General features: G+C 65.5%; 2 protein-coding genes across 6 annotated transcripts in view; both read left to right on the top strand.

Annotated features, from left to right (window-relative positions):
* Window positions 1-2,512, top strand: part of RGS12 (regulator of G protein signaling 12) — a 120,972-nt gene extending 118,460 nt beyond the window's left edge. For all 5 annotated transcript variants that reach the window (XM_027071333.2, XM_053217657.1, XM_053217655.1 and 2 more), the window contains one exon: window positions 2,023-2,512. In XM_027071333.2, the coding sequence (XP_026927134.2) occupies window positions 2,023-2,249 (227 nt within the window). In that variant the 3' untranslated portion in view covers window positions 2,250-2,512. The remainder of the gene's footprint in view (window positions 1-2,022) is intronic.
* Window positions 2,513-4,862: 2,350 nt separating this feature from the next.
* Window positions 4,863-13,183, top strand: HGFAC (HGF activator). Its single transcript, XM_027058667.2, has 14 exons — window positions 4,863-5,062; window positions 5,610-5,787; window positions 5,946-6,042; window positions 6,286-6,365; window positions 7,047-7,169; window positions 7,253-7,384; window positions 7,474-7,584; window positions 7,680-7,854; window positions 8,059-8,144; window positions 8,749-9,004; window positions 11,063-11,202; window positions 11,500-11,640; window positions 11,731-11,879; window positions 12,927-13,183. The coding sequence occupies exons 1-14, from the start codon at window positions 5,003-5,005 to the stop codon at window positions 13,107-13,109; spliced, it is 1,911 nt and encodes a 636-aa protein (XP_026914468.2). The 5' UTR covers window positions 4,863-5,002; the 3' UTR covers window positions 13,110-13,183.
* Window positions 13,184-19,780: the final 6,597 nt, after the last annotated feature.

Here is a 19,780-nt window from a genome sequence, read left to right as displayed (position 1 = left end):
GCCCTGGACAGATGCCCACACTGGGGGCAAATGATTACGGGGGGCAAATCCCTGCCTCTCTGCACGCCCCCAGTCCCAGGAGAAGAATAACGTCATCCTCCCCAGGCCCTGCGGCCTGGTGCTGGGGCTGTGGGAACGCAGTGACGCCGGGACGGGGAGATCCCAGCAGGCCCCGGCAGGGTGTCTGTTGAGCACCCGAAGGGCTGTGGCGTGTGGACCCTCGGACCTTCTGGAGGGCAGGCTTTTTGGAGCTCCACCGACCCCCCAACTGCTCTGCCACCACTGGACCTGCCTGAGCAGGATGGGCCTCGAGCAGCCCTCTGTGGGTCGGGGGTGACCCACGCGGGCCAGGCGCCTGATGCCGATATGCGCGGAGGCCCCGGTGAAAGGCCCTCCTTCCGCCTCCTTGACTCGTCGCTGAGAGGTCGGGCTGGACGCCCTCACGGAGGGTGGGAGGGGGGTGCGTGCCTCTGCCTGCAGCCCGGACTTGCCCCGGGGTGGGGGGGTGGGGGGGCACGCGGAGGCATCTCCAGAGGTGTGGGGTGCGGTGGGGTCATCCCCACTCTTGCTTGTAGGCCTTAGAACCAGGGAGGGAACAGTCTTCCCCTCCACGGCAAGGCTGGGGAAACGGAGGCCCAGGGACGGGCAGTCAGCGGAGCAGGACACCGTGTCCCTGGGGGCTGTGCTCCTCCAGCCTGTCCACTGTGGGCCGGGGCTCGGGGCCTAGGGCTCCCCCTGCCCCCCACAGGCACCTGAGGGTCCAAGGTCACCCCTGCACATAGGACAGCACTCCCGCCCGTCCCTGGCCAGACAAGGGCCCTAGAGTCCTGCCTGCGCAAGTAGCCCTGGTGGCACGGCTGGTCCCACCCCGAGGGTGAGCCGGGAGCGTGGTGAAGGGGGCCGAGGGTGTGGCCAAGCACACCCACGGCCGCCCCAGGCTGGTCCCCGGGGGGCTCCATCCGGAAGACACACTTCTGCCCTCCAGTGGCCCTGCTGGGAGACGTGACTGCCCCCCCCACCCCCACCCCCACCTCCAGGGTCTAGAAGCTTCCGAGGTGGTTTCAGGCAGCCCGGGGGCAGGGGTGGGGTGGAAGGAAGGTGACAAGGGGTGCCCAGGACCTGGAGGACAGGCTGGGAAGGACCAGACTTTGTGAGGGTGAAGACGTGTCCCCGAAGCAGCAGTCCGGAGGACAACCAGGTGGCCAGGATGGGAGGACTTGGGGCGGAGCGGGCGGCGGGGGGGGGGGGGGGGTGGCGGCCAGGAGCCAGGCTTGGGCCCCTGCCCGACTCTGGCCTGAGCCCCAGCCTGCGGAGAAGCCCCACACTTAGGTCCACAGGTGGAGGCCGGGAGCACCTGGCCTGAGGAACAGCCCCCACCCAGTGCTGGGTCCCCCCCACCAGCCTCGGGAGAGCTGCTCCCCGGAATCCCCTGCGTGGCCAAGGGCCCCATCCCACCCCCCACTTCCCTGAGACCCCCCCCCACCCCGGCCTGAGGGTGAGCCCTACAGACAGCCCCAGCAGGAGGGATCAGGGGGCCACACTCGCTCGGGCTAGGGGGTTTGGGGACCTCAGCAGGTAGCTGACTTCTGTTCTCAAGCCACAGTCGGGCCATGGGAGGGCCACGGGAGTGTCTGAAGGGCACAGGTGACCCGACGCAGGGTCCCCACCTTTGCCCTCCCCCTGCACCAGCCTCTTAGGACTCAGGCCCAAGCCCCCGGGCTGGGCCCTCCACACCATGCGGCACATCTGCTGAGAGCCCCCCGCCGTTCTGGGTGGCGGGGGGCCCGTGAGGGCCTGGGGGCGTGCTTACTTAACCAGAGGTTGAGGTCGGCGCCCTGCAGACAGCTGTCTGCAGGGCAGACCTTCCCGGCACTTCCGCCCCAGGCCCAGGGCGCCCAGGGTCACGGATCACCTGTGCCTATGTGACGAGGGTGGTGCAGTCTGCCGCCCTGGGTTCCTGCTGGGCTCCAGAGCCCAGGGCAGGGCAGACTGGTGACAGTCTCTCTCTTCTCCCCGTGACAGGAGGCGGAGCGAGAGGCAGCCAGGGCCTCCCAGTCAACACCATCATCGACGTGGACCGCGTTGCTGGCTTGGCACCTGGGCCAGGCAGCAGCATCCCCAGGGTGCGGACGGGCCCCCAGAGGTCACGGGCCGGTGGGCCCCTGACCTCGGACCTCCGTAGCCTGAGCCCCGTCCCAGGTGGGCCTGCCAAGCCCAAGGCCGGCCCACACCACGCGACCTTCGTCTGAGGCTGCCCCGAGGCCCGACCCCGCGTCTGAGCTTCCCCACATGGACACGTGTGCAGAGGCCCATGATCTCGTGGGGACAGCCCCATATCATCTTGAGGGCCTTGGAAGGGCCACCTTGGCCGCCACACCTTCGGGAGCCAAACCAGGAGAGGGCAGGGGGCCCGGCCTCGGATGCTGGCCACAGCTGGCTCAGTGGGTTCCTCGGACCCTGTCCCCTGCTGCCCCTTGGCTCCAGCCTTCCCTCAATAAATCAACTTTGGGGACCCCCCCGAGTGTCAGCCTCATGCTGGGTGAGGGGGCCAGAGACCCTGCGCTCGGGAAGCCATTGTCTCGGGGGCTTATCAGGGGAGGGGTTGAGAAGAAAATGGCTCTTGGTGCTGAGGTCAAGGGTGGGCAAAGAGAATGAAGGCGACCTAACGGGACCCAAGGTCGTGGTGCTCCGGAGCGTGAGAGGAAGCGACCCTTCTGGGTCAGGGCTCCTGGTCACGTCCGCTTTGTACCATGCCCTGCGGGTCAGTGCGGGGCTCCTTCTGGGGCCACCACCGGTGGGTGGGGGCAGGGCTCAGCCTGGGAGACCCATGGACGGCGGGGCACTGGGCTGCTGTGGCTCCCACGCGCAGTGGGGACTCTTCAGGCGGCCCCGCCTCAACCCCTGCGCCTGGCCCCAGAGGGGTGGTCTGGCGGGGCCGTCTGCGGAGGAACCGCCGAGAGGAAACCTGACCGCCCAGAAGGCCTGGGCGCAGCCGGCCCGAGGCCGTGGTGAGTTTGGCTACAGAGCGGCTTGAGCCTCATGGGGCCGGGGGCAGGCCAGGCCATCGGGCAGGGCCACCGTATGGTGCTGGCTGAAGCAGGGAGAGACAGTCATCGGCCCAGGTTACCTCAGCGGAACCCCAACGTGGAGCAGCTGAGGGGCCCGGCACCCCTCCCTCCAGGGTTGCTGGGAGGAGCCCAACTCACGAGTACTCAGCAAGCCCCCCGGGGTGGTTCCAGATGCTTGTAGGGGGCAGCGCCCAGCGAGCAGTGCTCTGGATGGGGCCTTGGGAGGGGTCAGAAGGGAGAGCAGGGCCCAGCACCCACCCCCCAACGCTCACCCCTCTCCCCTCCCCCCCAGGCACCCACCACGCTCCCCATGCCCCCCTGGACCCCCGCACCCACCACGCTCCCCCCACCCCCTTCACCCACCATGTCCCCCCCCACCCCCAACACTCACCCCTCTCCCCTCCCCCACCCCTGCACCCACCATGCTCCCCATGCCCCCCTGAACCCCCGCACCCACCACGCTCCCCCACCCCTGCACCCACCACGCTCCCCCCACCCCCTGAACCCCGCACCCACCACGCTCCCCTCCCCCCAGCACCCACCACGCTCCCCCACCCCTGCACCCACCACGCTCCCCCCACCCCCTGAACCCCGCACCCACCACGCTCCCCTCCCCCCAGCACCCACCACGCTCCCCCCACCCCCTGCACCCACCACGCTCCCCTCCCCCCCGCACCCACCACGCTCCCCCCACCCCCTGCACCCCGCACCCACCATGCACCAGGCTGGGTGCGCACTCAGTTTCCACTCTCCCTCCTTTTGTGCAGATGGCAAAATGGGGCCCAGAGAGAGAGTGGTCTGGGGGCGCACAGCGAGGTGGCCACAGTGCCCAGCTGATCCCTAGGCCAAAGTGAGGGCCGGCCCTCGCCTCCTCCCCTCCTCCCCATGTGGGCCACTGAGCTAATCTACAGGGAGCCCGGGGCGGCTCTGCCTGGCGCCCTCCAGTCACGCGTTCTGGGACTCGTAGGGGTGGGGAGGACCTACCACGGTGGTGTCCAGGGGGCAGCCCGCCCCAGGTCCCAGATGGAGAGCGCAAGGTGCGTGCAGACCTGGGCAGGATCCTAGGCCATGTCTCTGTGGCCTTGGGGGGCCCTGGGTGCCTGGCTGGGGCTCTTCTGGGGACCTGAGCCACCCAGAGATAGCTGGCCCCAGCCAGAGCTCAGGATGGGGTGGGGGCAGACCCAGACACAAATGGGGACAGCGTCACATCAGCTAAGCTGTGAAGGGGAAGCCCAGGGCTCAGGGAGTCCAGGGATGGGAAGGCTTCCTGGAGTAGGTGCCCCGGGGGTCCAGGCCAGGCGGGGGAAGAGACATTCCCAGGCAGCTTGCAGAGTTAGGGCAGGGGGACTGCCGGCTCCGGTGCTGCCCGCCTCCCCAGCTCTACTCCCGTGAGAGCCCCCACCCCAGGCTTATCCTGGGAGGGGCCAAGCTGGAGTGCTGAGGACAGCAGGGGCCCCTGTCCTGGGCTCACTGCCCGCAACACTCAGCCCAGCGCACACACCCTCCTCTGGGCTAGCACCCGCCCCCCAGGCCTGGGAGGCTCAGCACTCGAGGCCACTCTGGTCATCGATAGTTCACTAACAGACCGCAACCAGCCCTGCGGAGAGGCGGGGACCGGATGCTGGGGACCAGATGCTGGGGCCAGGAATTCAGGTCCCCACTGGCTGTGTGTCTGAGGGGTCTGAGGATATTGTCAGGTCCAGGACTAGAGTGGCTGATGCCAGAGGGACAGCTGGACCAGGTGGGGAGAACGGGGCAGCAGACACGAGGACCATGTGGGGCCGGCACTGTGGCAGCCAGGTTAATCATTGCCAGGTGGCCTTGACCCCCCACCTGCCCTGGCCGCTCTGTTTCCGCCTCCTGCTGCCCCTCACGCCAGCTCAGGAGCCACGGGGCGCTGGGCCTGGGTTCCCAGCCTTTGCCCCCTGCCCGGAATGGCCCTGCTCCTGCTGCTGCTGCTGGTGCCCTGCGGGGCCCAGCCCCAGGCTGGCAGGGTGAGCGCTGAGCCCGTGGCACGGTGGCCGTGGCCTCCCTGTGCCCACCCTGGGTCCTGGGGCCGGGGTGGGCTGTGGAACGTGGGAGGGCTCCAACTTGGTGAAAGCTGGCCTTCGGCGGGTGAGGTGGCATGCTGGCTGGCCTAGGGGGCCTGGGGGCCTGGGGATCTGACCTGCTGGACCCCCGCCCGGGGGCATCAGGGCCACTGCCTTGTCTTTGGGTCCCACTGTCTTGGGGACTGGGTGGGGGACCTCTCAAGGTCTCACAGCTGCTGTTTAATCCCCCAGAACAGAAGGCAGGGTGCCCCAGCCTAGGCAGATGCCAAGCCCACCCTGTCTAACCCTGTGGGCTCGGCAGGAGGGAAGGGGATGGGGCCGGGCTGAGGAACTCAGGACGGCCAGCGTCCCCTTGGTTTCTCCTCTAAAACTTGAGAGCCACCATGTGGAAACCAGGCCGGGGACTGCGACCGGCCCAGCCAGCAGGGCCTGAGTGTGAGGGGCGCCCATCCCACACCGACGCGATCTCAGCCCTCTTTGCCCTTCCCAGAACCTTACAGAACCCCCAGAACCTAACGCCACAGTGACCCCGGGGACCCCCACGAACCCCGTAACCTCGGTGACCCCTGTGACCCTGGCCACGAGTGCTCCAGAGACACAGGGACCCCGTGGTAGGGGGCTGAGCCCCCCGCCCAGGGCTCCCTCCAGCAGCAGCCCTGGGAGCCCAGGTGGGTCAGGAGGCCTCCCGGAGGTGGGAGGCTGCACCCGGATGGGCGGGCTGGGAGGGGCTCGGGGGACTGCTGGAGAGTGGGGTGTGCGGTGTGGGGTCAGGAGGTGCCCAGCACGGGAGCCCCTCGGCCCTCGGCCCTCTCGCCTCCCCCTGCAGTGCTCACAGAGGACGGGCAGCCCTGTAGCTTCCCCTTCCGCTACGGTGGCCGTATGCTGCACACCTGCACCTCGGAGGGGAGCGCCCACAGGAAGTGGTGGGTCGCCGCTGGGGACAAGGCCCGCATGCACAGACCGTCCGCCCCCCCTCCTCCCGGTCCCCACGGCCCCTTGTCCAATCCGGAGACCCTCCCACCCTCCACACCCCGCCCCCAGACAGCCTGGCCCCCAGCAGGTGTAGGGAACGAGCCCCAGGGCGGTCAGAGGGGCCACCCTGTGGGCATCACACTGGGGCGGGCTGATCCCCGGCCCGGGGGACCCAGGTGCCTCCTCTCCCCCAGGTGCGCCACCACTCACAACTATGACCGTGACAGGGCCTGGGGCTACTGTGCGCAGGCCTCAGCGCCCAGGGAGGGCCCAGGTGGGTGCCCAGGGAACGGGGTGGGGGCTCCTGAGCCCAGGCTAGGAGGGGGCTGGGGGCGGTGAGCGCAGGGGAGCATTATTAGGGCAACGTGCCGATGGGGCAGGGGCCAAGGGGACAGAGCTGACCTGGAAACGGGGGCTTGCTTGGAGTACGTGAGGGAACTTTGGGGTTGACCCCGCTGCAGCCCTGGGGGGCTGGGAGAGGACAGAGGAGTCATCAGCCCAGGGGCCTGCAGGAGTGTGGAAGGTGGGACCCCTCCCAGACCGGACCCTGCCTTCTCCGAGCCACGGTGCTGCCTCAGTCATTGCTGGGACCAAGGCGCCCCCTGGTGGTGTGGCTGGACCATGCGGCTGCACAGTCAGAGTCCTGGACAGAAAGGAGGGCCCATAGGGTCGACGGGGCACAAGGGTCCCAGGGCACACAGGTGGGGACGGTGCTGTCTGACGGGACACCGGTACAGGGCCAGAGGCCCGCTTGCCCAGGGTCTGAGTGCTGGGCAGGGGTGCTGGGAGACGGGGGAAGGTCTACGCCCCTTCCCGGGACAAGGGCACCCAAGGAACCCAGAAGGGGCACCTTTGAGGTGGTGGGTCCGATGAAGGCCCTGCAGTCCTTGGCAAACAGAGAGGGTCACAGGGTTTGGGGTACACCTGCCCCCTACACCTCCCCCCGTCCCCCCAGCTGCCCTGGATCCCTGTGCCTCTGGCCCATGCCTCAACGGGGGTTCATGCTCCAACACCCAGGACCCCGAGTCCTACCACTGCACCTGCCCCATGGCTTTCACAGGCAAGAACTGTGGCACAGGTGAGCAGGGCCACCGGGGCTTCTGGCGGTGGGAGGGTGGCCGCCCGGGTGCAGTGGGGTGCAGGGCACTCTGCGACCCCCAGAGAGATGCTTCGATGAGACGCGCTATGAGCACTTGGAGGCGGGCGATCGCTGGGCCCGAGTGATCCAGGGCCGAGTGGAGCAGTGTGAGTGTGCGGGGGGCCAGATCCGCTGCGAGGGCACCCGCCACACAGGTAGGCCATGGCAGGGGGCGGGGCTCGCCGGGTCCCCCAGCGATAGCGCCCTCAAGGCCTGAGGCCTAGCTTCTGAGCCCTCCCCCCAGCTTGCCTGAGCAGCCCGTGCCTGAACGGGGGCACCTGCCACCTGATCGTGGCCACCGGGACCACCGTATGCGCCTGCCCTCCGGGCCACGCTGGGCGGCTCTGCAACATCGGTGAGTGCGTCCGCCTGTGGCCTGCGCCCCGGGGCCCGGCGTCGAGGTGACGCGGCCTGGGGCCCCGGGCTCATCGCCCACCGTGCTGCCCACAGTGCCCAGCCAGCACTGCTTCGTGGGGAGCGGTGCCGAGTACCGAGGCGTGGCCAGCACGGCGGCCTCGGGTCTCAGCTGCCTGGCCTGGAACTCCGACCTGCTGTACCAGGAGCTGCATGTGGACTCGGTGGGCGCCGCGGCCCTGCTCGGCCTGGGCCCCCACGCCTACTGCCGGTCAGCACTGGCCTGCCCCACCCCCCACCACCTCATGCGACGTGGGTGGGGTCTGTCCTGGGGCAGAGGTCAGGCCCACGGGGCCCGGGGCCACTATGTCCACCCCCAAGCGGAACGCTGCTGGGGAGGGGGCGTCAGGGGCCCCACCCTGCCGGGTCCTCCCACCCCCCTCACCGCCCGCCCACCCGCCTCTCCACGCGCCAGAAACCCAGACCAGGACCAGAGGCCCTGGTGCTACGTGGTGAAGGACCGCGCGCTCTCCTGGGAGTATTGCCGCCTGGACGCCTGCGGTGCGCGAGGGTGGAGACCCCCGTGGGCCTCCCTGCTCCCCTCCCGCGCCTGGCCTCCCCTCATTGGAGGACCACTGCCCCGTCTGGCAGATGGGGACACTGAGGCTCACCGGAGCAGGGCGTGGCCAAGGTCATGCGGCCAGGGGTCAGAGCAGGTCCCCTGGGGTGGCTCCCACTCAGCCTCAACGGGGCCCCCGACGGCCCCCAGAGACAGGGAAGTGCCGAGCAGGGGTGCATAGTGTGGGCAGGGGGTCCAGCGGGCACCCCTGGGAGTGGGCAGGGGGCCCCGTGCCCCAGGGCCGTCTGACCCTCCTGGGCTCCCAGGTCCCAGGCTGCTGGGAGGGACAGGAACACCTGCCAGGTTCCCTCCCACCTTGGTTCCCACAAAACCCTGTGATTGGGTGTCATTTCCCCCTCCTGCAGAGGAGGAAAGCTGGGTGCCTGTGAGGGCAGAGCTGGGCTGAGCCCTGGACCCTCTTCCCGATGAGCTGCCTGGGGTGGGCTGGGAGGCGTGGGGGGGGGGGGGGACCGCCTGGGGGCCTGAGGATGGCAGCCGGGACCCATTCTGGCCCGGGGTGTGCGACCCAGTGACCTGTGCTCCCAGAATCCCTGGCCAGAATTAACCCCCTACCCGCCGAGGTCCTGCTGAGCCAGCCTGAGCCTGCCTCCACGGGACACCAGACCTGTGGCAAGAGGCACAAGAAAAGGAGCTTCCTCCGGCCACGCATCATTGGTGGCTCGTCCTCACTGCCCGGCTCCCACCCCTGGCTGGCCGCCATCTACATCGGGAACGACTTCTGCGCGGGGAGTCTTGTCCACACCTGCTGGGTGGTGTCTGCGGCCCACTGCTTCTCCAACAGGTGGGCGCCTCTGGCCAGGACCCCCCACTCCATGCTTCATCCCATCCACCGGTCCCCCTCCCGCCATCTACACTCCGCCCTCCCGGCCGCCCTGCCACCGTCCATCCACACCTCTGCGCTCGCCAGCTGCCGCCCATGTGCCCGTCCACCCTTCCCCCCCCATCCTCCCACCTACCCGTCTGCCTGTCCTCACCCACTTGACGCCGCCCGTCGCTCAAGTTCCCCCACGTTTCCCCACCTGCCCGTGTAACCCCCACGTCCGGCCCCTCATCTGACCGTCGCCCCACTGACCCAGGAGGGACTCGGCAATCAGCCCGGTGCAGGGCGTGGAAGCTGCAGAGACCAGCCCCACCCCTGCGCCCCGGGGAGCCCCGGCAGTCCTGCGTCGGGGGTGAGGCGGGGCGGCTCTCGGAGGAGTGGCCCGGTGCCGAGAGGGCGATGGGCGGGGCCGTCCTCTGTGAAGACCCCGCCCCTCCCCGACCCAGACCCCGCCCACCCCGCCTCCCTCCGGGCCGCGGAGGCCTCGCCCACTCAGTGAGCCTGCAGGCGGGCTGGGGCTCCGGCCGCCACTTGCGCAGTAGGGGTCCAGGGCGTGGGGCCCACCGGCACACACCGGAGGAGCAGGAAAGACCAGCCCCTCCCCAGCTTCCACCCGCTGTGATGGGGACAAGGTTCCCCATCTGGGGGTCCAGACTGGGAGGCTCCCCCCCTGAAGGGAGGCCAGTGGGAGGGGATGGGCCTGCCGGTGGCATCCCGGGGATTAGGGGCTGCGGGAGGTTTGGGGGGTTTGTCAGTGTGAGAGTCTGGCACTGAGCCCCCCTCAGTCAGCCAGGGACCATGGCACTGGTGGGGGGCAGTGGGCTCAAGTCAGGCGAGGGTTTAAGAGGCTGGGGCAGGGGGTGCGCCTGGGTGGCTCAGTCGGTTGAGCCTCCGGCTTCCGCTCAGGTCAGGACCTCATGGTTTGTGGGTTTCGAGCCCCGTGTGGGGCTCTATGCTGACAGCTCAGACCCTAGAGCCTGGTCCGGATTCTGTGTCTTCCTCTCTCTCTGCACCTCCCTCGCTCATGCTCTGTCTCTCAGCAATATGATTAATGTTAAAAAAAAAAAAAAAGAGGCTGGGGCAGGAGAGCAGGGGCCCACTCCTCCCATCCATGGCAGGGCTGGGGAGGGGCCAGACAGGGGCAGTGAGGTAGACAGGGGTGTTAGAGGGGGGTTCCTGGACTCCCAGGTGCCCCTCAGGAGGGGCATGCTCCTTTAGCAAAGGGCAGAACCTGGCACCCAGAGCTGGCAGACAGCCTGCTCCTCCCTGCCCTGCACTTGGGCCAGCCCGGTCCTCCTCCTGTCCCTGGAGGCCTGGGGGCTCCAAGCCCTCAGTTCACTGGCCATCCACCCTGAGAACCCACCTGAGCAGGACCCAAGAATGGCCAGCTCTGGCCCTGGATTGGGTTGATGGCCTTGTCCAGAGGCCAGGCACCCAGCCCTACTGTGTGCTGAGCATCTGGCCGGCTGCCCGTGGCACAGGAGCCCGTCTTCCAGAAGGGCCTACGGCCTGGGACAGCCTAGTGGCCAAGGTCCCACAGTGGCCTGGAGCTGGAGTCCAAGGCAGGAGGGCCAAGCCAGCATGAGAGCTCACCGCTTCCACAGGAGATGGGAAAACAGAGGCCCAGAGAGGGGACCGAGAAGCTGACCATGGGGGCCCAGGGCTGTGCCCAGCAGGAGTGAGGGGCTGTATCTGGGGGCCCCCACAGGCTAGATAGAAGCTGGGTCAGGGCTACCAGGCAGGGCTGGGGTCTCCACCCACTCAGGCCCCGATCAGCACGGCCCCCATGCCCCCGTCTGCATGAGGTCCCCAGAATTACTAAAGGTTGTGTGTGTGTGTGTGTGTGTGTGGCCAGAGCCCAGCCCTCTCCTGCCCCTGCTCAGCCCCCCAAGGGCTGCAGGGGGCCTGCACAGTCCTGGATCTCCAGGACGCTTGAGCCATCATGGGTCATGGGGAGAGCCAACCTCCGGGGCCTGAGGGGAGGGCCCGGGTCCTGCTGTCACCAGCCGTGTCGCACAGCCCCCGCAGGGAAAGTGTCTTAGTGGTCCTAGGCCAACACTTCTTCAACCAGACAACAGACGTAACGCAGACGTTTGGCATTGAGAAGTACATCCCTTACCCCATGTACTCAGTGTTCAACCCCAGTGACCATGACCTGGGTAAGTGAGGCCTGGGGCTCGTTGGGGTTCAACAGGCCAGAGCCAGGAGAGGGGCAGGGGTAGGCACGAGGCCGACCTGGGGAGAGGGGCATGGAGAGAGGGGGAGGGAGAGGAGGGGGGAGGGGAGGGGAGTCGGGTGCAGGGCAGCGAGGGTGCCTGGGACGGCAGAGTGGCCTTGGCCTGGTGGGAGGAGGACCCGGGTCTCCCAGTGCACAGCCCCTCCGTCTCTGGCACCACCCTCTGTCCGGCAGGGCCCCCCCGTGTCCCAGGCTGACCTCTGGTCTCTCTCCTGCCCAGTCCTGATCCGGCTGAAGAAGAAGGGGGACCGCTGTGCCGTCCGCTCCCAGTTTGTCCAGCCCATCTGCCTGCCTGAGCCCAGCAGCCCCTTCCCCGCCGGACACAAGTGCCAGATCGCCGGCTGGGGCCACCAGGATGAGAGTGAGTGGGGGTGGGAGCATCGTGGCCAGGGGTGTGGCGGCCCCCCCCCCCCCCGCAAGCCTCACCCAGCCTGAGGGCACCTGTCCACAGACGTGAGTGGCTACTCCAGCTCCCTGCGGGAGGCGCTGGTCCCCCTGGTGGCAGACCACAAGTGCAGCAGCCCCGAGGTGTATGGGGCCGACATCAGCCCCCACATGCTGTGCGCTGGCTACTTCGACTGCAAGTCTGACGCCTGCCAGGTGAGCCAGGGCTCTCAAGGATGCCGGCCCCCCCGCCCCGGGTTGGGGGGGGGGAGCTCAGAGCTGAAAGGGACCTTGACTTGAAGAGCCAGCAGCGGAGCCGGGCAGAGAGTGCCCCTCCCAGTCAGTGGCCCGCACCCCCAGGCTGGGCATCCACTACTTCTGGAGGCTGTCCCTGTCCCAGCCGGCAGGGAGGAGCCCCTCTCACATGATGGGGAGGCTGAGGCCCAGGGAGGGGCAGGGTCTCAAAGCCTGGACGTGTCCCAGTTGCCCAGCCACAGGTGGGCACGTGACACTAAAGGCCAAGTCCCTTTTCGTCCAGAGTTCCTCCAAGTGGGCTCAGTCGATCAGCCCGTCCCCAGAGCTGATTTATCGAGGGCTCCACGAGCACTGTCTTGTTCAGGCTACACGTCAACCCTGAGACGGAGGAACAGCTTTACTTGCCATTTTATAGACGGACAAACTGAGGCTCAGAGAGGTCCTGTCACTCTTCCCAGGTCACACAGCTCAGAAGCGGCAGGGTGGGGGGGCCTTGACACTGGCCCACATGATTGGACGAGCACCTTTGGGGGGAAGTCAGGATGGCTTTCTGCACGAGGGGGCATTTGCACTTATTTGGAGGACTGAATAGGAGTCTGCCAGGTGGCTGGGAGGGCATTTCAAGGGGGGGACTGAGCCTGAGCCAGAACACGGGGACCCCCTCCCACCTGGTCCGTGCAGGGCGCGTGCTGGCGGGCCGGCTCGGGAGCCCGATTGAGGAGCTCACTGCTGGGCATGGGGCTGAGAGGGATCCATGGCACAGGTGCAGTCACAGCGGCCCTGGAACCCGGTGACCTCGTGTCTAGGAGGCTGGGGGAGGGGGGACAGTGCTCCACCTGAAACACCCTTGTCTTCTGTCCCCCACACGGCAGCAAGTCTGCATCGGGAGCTCCTGGGAGTCCTCACCAGAGGCTCCTCTGGAGACATTCTCGGGCCTGGGGCTCGGGAGGCGGGAGCAGGAGCACCTCTGTGCTGCTGAGGGGCTGAGCCGGCCTGCCTCTGCTGCAGGGGGACTCAGGCGGGCCCCTGGCCTGTGAGAAGAACGGCCTGGCCTACCTGTACGGCATCATCAGCTGGGGCGACGGCTGTGGGAGGCTTAACAAACCTGGCGTCTACACCCGTGTGGCCAATTACGTGGACTGGATCAACGACCGGATCCGGCCCCCTAAGCGGCCTGCGGATCCCTCCTGAGGCACCCCACCCCTGGCGTGGGCGTCCCGCCTCTCACCGCTCCCAAACTCCTGCAATAAAGATGTCTCTGCGAACCTGGCCCACGCTGTCCGTGCCTCTGCCCCCGGCTCAGCCCTCCGTCCCGGGCCTTGACCCCCGGCCCACGTCTGTAGATGGCGTGGCTGAGGGCCAGGGCTCCCGGAGCCAGGGCCCCACCTTCCTTTGCTCAGTGGAGAAGGGAGCCTGCAACCCCCCGGGAGGGGTCTGGCCCCAAGACCTGGGGGCGGGGGGGGGGGGGGGGTCAGGGCAGGGGACTTAGTCTGGAGCCTGTCCAGAGCCCGAGCTGTCTCTAGCCACCCCACTCAGGCCACCCCCAGGCAGGTAGGGCTGGGGCCCAGGCACCCCCCGTTGTCCCAGGGCGGAGTCCAAGCCAAATGGGGCATGGGACCTTAAGACTTACGGCAGTTCGTTTGAAATGGCTGCTGGCCCTCATTTTCCTTCAGGAGGGCAACCTGACTGCAGCCGTCCCCAGGGGGAAGGCCAGGGACTCCCTCTGAGGGAGACCAGCAGGCCCAGAGACCGCCAAGGGCACCCAGGGCAGTGGGCCACTACTGCTAGGTACCTCCAGGAGCCAAGCTCCTGCAGCAGCTGGCCAGGACACCTTGGGGAAGGATTCGCAGATGCTGGGAAGAGCCCAGGATTCCAGGCAGAGAGAGAGAGAGAGAAAGCGGCAGCTGCAAAGGTCCTGAGGCAGGGGTCGTGGCTTGTCTGAATCAAAATAAGGAAGTGTGGTTGGAGACCGGAGGAGGCAGGGATGGGGGGCTGATGTGGGCTGCAGTGAGGTACGGGGTGTGCCCTGGGGTCCCTGACGGGGCTTCGGCAGGGTGGACACGCAAAGACCTCTGTGGCCAGGGGGAGAGACCTGGGTGTGGGGGCAGGACAGAGGGGAGCTGCCGCCATAGCCCTGGTGCCCAGCAGCGCGTGCCTCAGGGAGCCGGGGGGCCCTGGTCTCGGGGAGAGGCCGGGGGATGACCCCACATTCAGTGCCTCCACACGGTCCTCCACGCAGTCCCCACCCACCTCTCCTGCTCCTCGACCTCCAAAGCCTCTTTCTCCCCTGTCGTCTCCACAGCCCCCGCCTTGGACCACGTCTCACCACCTCTCTCTGAAGTGACAGGCCAGGGCTTTCTGAATGTCACTGCCCTCCTACCTCGGAACCTCCCCTAATCCCTGTGGCCTGACCCCACCTACCTCCCGCCCCTCTTCTGTCCCCGCCCCGCCCCCCAGTCTGTGCTCTGGCCACTCTGGCCTCCCTCTGTCCATGCAACTGACCGGAGCCCTCACTCATGCTGTTTCCACTGCTTCTAGAATGTTCTCTCCCAGGCCACTCCTCCCCCTTTCACTCGGTGGAGCTCAGGTTACTCGTGGAGGCTGCTCCTGAGAGGCCAGGCTAGTCGGGTCCTGCCCCAGTCGTTCCCGTCCTCACGTGTGCACGTGGGTGCAGAGGACATGGGCTTTGCCAGCCGCCTCTGCTCTTAGCCTGTGTCAGGACCGTGTCCCGAGGCTAGGCGGATACAGCGGGAACAAAGGCAGCTTTGTCTTCCTCCTGTGACCTGGTCCGGCGCTCGGCCTCTTGCTGACGTTGGTTTGCCAGCGATCCGTTCCCGTACCGAGAGAGGAAGACGCCCCAGAGTCCCCTTCCCTGAGACTTCTCGCACTAAGCTCTCATTTGCCCAAATGGGGCCCCAAGGGCACACGTAGCTGCAGAGGAGGCTGGGACGGCAGGGGACTGGGTTGTCATGACCAGATCAGACACATCACGATGGGCACGCACCGCTCCAAGCAAGACCAGAGAAGAGAGCCCGGTCCTGAGCCCTGGTCCCTCTCCCCACGGCCCCTCCAGCTGGCCGAAGCGCCCTGCTGAAGCCCCCACGTGTTGGTCCCAGCCCAGGGCGCGGAGTCTGGTTGCTGTCGCCACAGGAGCTCCAAGCGTGGGGAATGTGGGGCCTCCGGCAGCCTGTGCTTGGCTCTGCCCCACCATAACCACCCCCCCCACCCCTTCTCCCCTGTGGGTGTTGGCCTGGATCTGTTAAAGAGGTGGCTCTCGATTATAGACTGTCTAGCACGAGGCCGACCTTGCATTTCCCCAGGAAGCTGATCTCCGAGGACAGCATCAAAGGGCTTCTGTGCCCGCTGGGTTATTTAGGACATGGGGGAGTCCCCGCAGCAGCTCAGAGGAGGGAGGAGAGTGAGATTGGGATATCGATTTCCCTGGCTCCCTCCTTTTGGGGCCACCTCGATGTTATAAGTTGAACTGTGTCCCCCTAACACTTGTATGTTGAAGTCCTAACCCCCAGGACCTCAGAATGTGATGTTACTTGGAGGGAGGGTCTTTACAGAGGTGATCAATCAGAAATGAGGTCACCAGGGTGGGCCCTGATCCAGTATGACTGTGCCCCTAGAAGGAGGGGAAACGTGGACACACACACACACACACACACACACACACAGAAGTGCCACAGTGGAAGGTGGCCTTCGACAGGCGGAGGGCAGAGGCTTGGGGCAGGCCCTCCTTCACAGCCCCAGAAGGAACCAGCCCTGACGATTATCTCGATCTTGGACTCTGGGCTCCAGAATTGTGAGACCATTGATTTCTGCTGTTTCAGCCCTGTCTCTGGCACCTTGTCCTGGGGCCCTAGAGGACAGACACACCCAGATCCCTTGACTGAAGGTCACCGCTCCTTTCAAAGATGGGAATGACCGTCGCCTTCGTGGATTGGTGACCTCTTCCTCTGGCCTAGAGGCGGTATCGACCCCACCCCACCCCCGTCCAGCCCTGGGCCACCGAGTTACCCTTGGTGGCTCCCCTCCAACACCACCTGTCCGATTATCCTAATGCTGTGCCAGCCTGTTGGGACCCTGGCTGATCCATGCTGCCTTACTTTTTACAAGCTTTTTGGGATTTACTCTCATTTTTTTTTAGGACTTTATTATGCTTCTGAGTGAGATCGGCCTTTCTTACACTCCTTGACTCACACAATGACTTCAGGAGTATCCCTTCTTTTATCGTTCCCTGGAGGACTCTGGAATGATCTATCTTTGAAAGTTTGGTAGAATCCTGCATAAAATTCCCTGGGTCCAGAGTTTTCTTTACTACTGGTTCAGTATGTCAGTAGTTGCTGCACTGAGGATTCTGTTTTTTCTTGCACCAGTTATAGGAGGCCGCACTTTTATGAATTTGTCTGTCTAAATTGTCACATTTGTTGCCGTGGAGTTGCTGCTGGTGTCCCCCGTCACTTAATCTCAGACGGACCAGAGCCCTGACTTTGTGTCAGCCACCTCCTGGCCTCCTGCGCTGCGGTCGAGAAATCTGCTTTACATCACTTGTTCTTTCATAAGGACCCTCCGTCCTCTGGTGGCTTTTAGGACGCCCTTCTCTCCGACGTGGGGCTCCTCCCTGTCTCCTACCTTGCTTGCTGTCTGTTGGAACCTCACTCAGCTTGAAGGTGGCTGGCACCCTGCCTGGGTGGTGACTCAGGGATCCAGCCTCCTTGTATCTGGAGCTTCTGGTGTCCGGTGAGGCTTGGAGTCCACCCCCAGACACTTTTTCTGTGTCACCACTGACCTCGAAACTCAGGGTCCTGATCCGACAGTCATGTACTGAGCTCACCATTCTGTGGGCTGGTAACTTGGCGTGGGCGGGGCTGGCCGGTACTCTGGGCGGGGCTGACCAGTTTTCTAGGAGGGGCTGGCTGGTTCTCTGGGCGGGGCTGGTGAGGGCGGAGCTAGCTGGTTTTCTGGGCGGGACTGGCCACTTGGCATGGGCGGGGCTGGCCACCTGGCGTGGGCGGGGCTGGCCGGTTCTCTGGGTCGGGCTGACCAGTTTTCTGGGAGGGGCTGGGTGGTTCTCTGGGCGGGGTTGGTGTGGGCGGAGCTAGCCGGTTCTCTGGGTGGGGCTGACCAGTTTTCTGGGCGGGGCTGACCAGTTTTCTAGGAGGGGCTGGCATGGGCGGAGCTGGCCGGTTCTCTGGGTGGGGCTGACCAGTTTTCTGGGCGGGGCTGGGTGGTTCTCTGGGTGGGGTTAGTGTGGGCGGAGCTGGCTGGTTCTCTGGGCGGGGCTGGCAACCTGGCACGGGCGGGGCTGGCCGGTTCTCTGGGCGGGGGCTGCCTCATTCTCACAGCTGGAGGCATCAGTGAGTCTTGGGCTATTCTGCTTCTGGGAGTCACCTGGCTGTTGGCTCCTGCCATGGGGTGACTAGGCCACGTGTCGCTTCTCATCCAGTGGGTCAGCCTGGACTTGTTCGCGTGGTGGAGGCTGGGCTCCAAAAGAAAGAGGAGCGGATGTGAGCATTTCCATTGTGCTTCATTCATCCAAGCCAGCCATATTCCAGGTGGACAGACAGATTCCAACCTCAGTGGGAGGAGGTATAGGGTCACACTTCCAGGGTGCGGGTGTGGCGGGAGGAGTCACTGCAGCCATTTGTTCAAACGATCTCCCACATTGTCTGTCCCAGCTCAGACTGCCACCAGCTAGGTAGGGCTTAGACAACAGGAACTTACTTCTCACAGTTCTGGAGGCTGAAGTCCTAGATCAAGGTCCGTCAGGGCCGGTTTCTAGTGAGGCCTCCCTTCCAGGCTGCAGAGGCCACCTTCCCGCTCCGCGTGTGCTCTGAGAGAGGGGACATTGCTGTGTCTCTCCCTCTGCTGGGAAGGCCACAGTCCTGTGGGATTGGGACCCCACCCTTATGATCTCATTTAACCTTAACTGCTTCCATAAAGACCGTATCTCCAAATACAGCCACGTGGGGGGTTCGGGCTTCAACCCAAGTGTTTTGGGGGACATGATTCAGCCATGACACACCCCTCATTGTGGGGTGAATGTAAAGTGTGGGAGATGGTGCCAGGTGCCCTCGGCTGGGCCTGGAAGTGGGGCTCATCTCTTCTGCCCAGACTCCACTGGCCAGGACCCCTTCGTACAGCCCCACCTATCCGCAAGGGGCGGGTAGACACAGGGCACGGTGTTTGCCCCTGTCAGGTGGTTCCGAGCCCCTGGAGATCCCAGATGAGGCAGCCCGGCCCTGGTCCCGATCGTCGCTGTGTGTTTTTGTGAACCCATGATCATTTTCAAAGACCCTCACACACAGTCTCACGTAGGGGCTCATCATCATAATATGAGGCAAGAAGAGGAAAGGGAGACCAGAGAGGAGGTCACGTGACGGTTAAAGTTCGTTTGGGTGGTGAGTGAGTGGCAGGTGCAGTGTCTGGAGCCAGGTCCTGTGGCCCAAGTCTGTGGCAGTGGCAGTGGCAGTGTCCCTGGCCGTGATGTCCAGCAGCAGCACCCCCGGCCGTGTGGTCAGTCAAGGGATGACCACACGTCATTAACGTCACTAGCGGCCATGGGGTTCTTGGGAGGGGCCAGCCATGCCCCGTGGCCGTGAGTCCAGCTGTGTGGTGGTGCTGGGCCGGGGCGGCATCTGGTGTTAGGAACGTGGCTGTGCTTCCCTACCACCCTGCCTCCCAAAGCTCCTGCTGGCTCTCCAGCCTCCCCTGGGTTCTACTAGAGGCCTGACATTCTTCCAGCAAATTCCTTCCTGCTCCAGCGGCCAGAGTCAGTTTCACCCAGCAACCGGGGCTGGAGCAGCTAAAGAAACTGTCTCAGTCCCCTTGGACTGCCGTACCAGAATGCCACAGGCCAGGGGGCTGTTTCTCACAGTGCTGAGGCCAGGAGTCTGCGACGAGGGCACAGGCAGTGTCGGGTTCTGGCGAGAGCCGCTTCCTGGCTGCGGAGGGCCACCTTCTTGCTACGCGCTCACACAGCGGGGAGAGACCATCTCCTTGCGTCTCTTCTTACAAGGACACTATAAGGACACTACAGATCTTCCCCAACTTACGATGAGCTTGCCGTGGAAATACTAGAAGTCCAAAAGGCACTGAATACGTCTCCCTAGCGAACGTGGTGGCTCAGCCTGGCCTGCCTGTCCCAGGACACTCACATCAGCCCACAGTGGGGCAAAATCATCCAGCACAAAGTCTGTGTTAGAACAGTGTCGACCATCTCACGTGTCTCATTGAAAGCGAAAAGGGTTCTGTGGGTGTAGACGGTGGTCAGTGCACCGATTGTTCCCCCTGGTGACTGGGTGGCTGCCCGGGAGCAGCTGGCCAGGGGCCTCGGGCCTTACAGACTGTGCCTCACAGACCGCTAGCCCGGGAAAAGATCCAAAGTCAAAATCTGACGTACAGCTTCTACGGGATGTGGATTGCTTTCCCCCTGTCCTGGAGTTGAAAAATCCCAAGTCGAACCATCTGTAATTGGGTCATGGGAGCTCTACTCTCATGACCTAATCGTGTCCCAAAGGCCCGGCCTCCTAGCTCCATCCCACCGAGCAGGGGTTTGATCTTCAACACGTGAATCTGGGGGGACACAAACATGCGGACCACAGCAGGAACGGAGGAGCAGAGAGGCCCGAAGTCTGGGAGCAGGAGCCGGGCAGGAAGCTCTCCCCGCTTCTGCAGCCCCGGCGGCCACGTGGAGGGGAGGAGGCTGTCTGTCCTGCTCCAGCCCGCATTTTCCGGCCGGTGCGGGAGCAGGTGCAGCTGCCAGGCAGGGCAGGAGCCTGGGTCTCGGCCAGCGCTTGGGAATGCAGCAGGGCCCTGCCCCTCCCTGCAGGGATGACCGAGTGCCAGGCGCTTGG

This window comes from Acinonyx jubatus, chromosome B1, assembly GCF_027475565.1.
Source record: "Acinonyx jubatus isolate Ajub_Pintada_27869175 chromosome B1, VMU_Ajub_asm_v1.0, whole genome shotgun sequence".
Taxonomy (NCBI): Eukaryota; Metazoa; Chordata; class Mammalia; order Carnivora; family Felidae; genus Acinonyx; species Acinonyx jubatus.
This window is presented reverse-complemented; position numbering and strand designations above follow the sequence as displayed.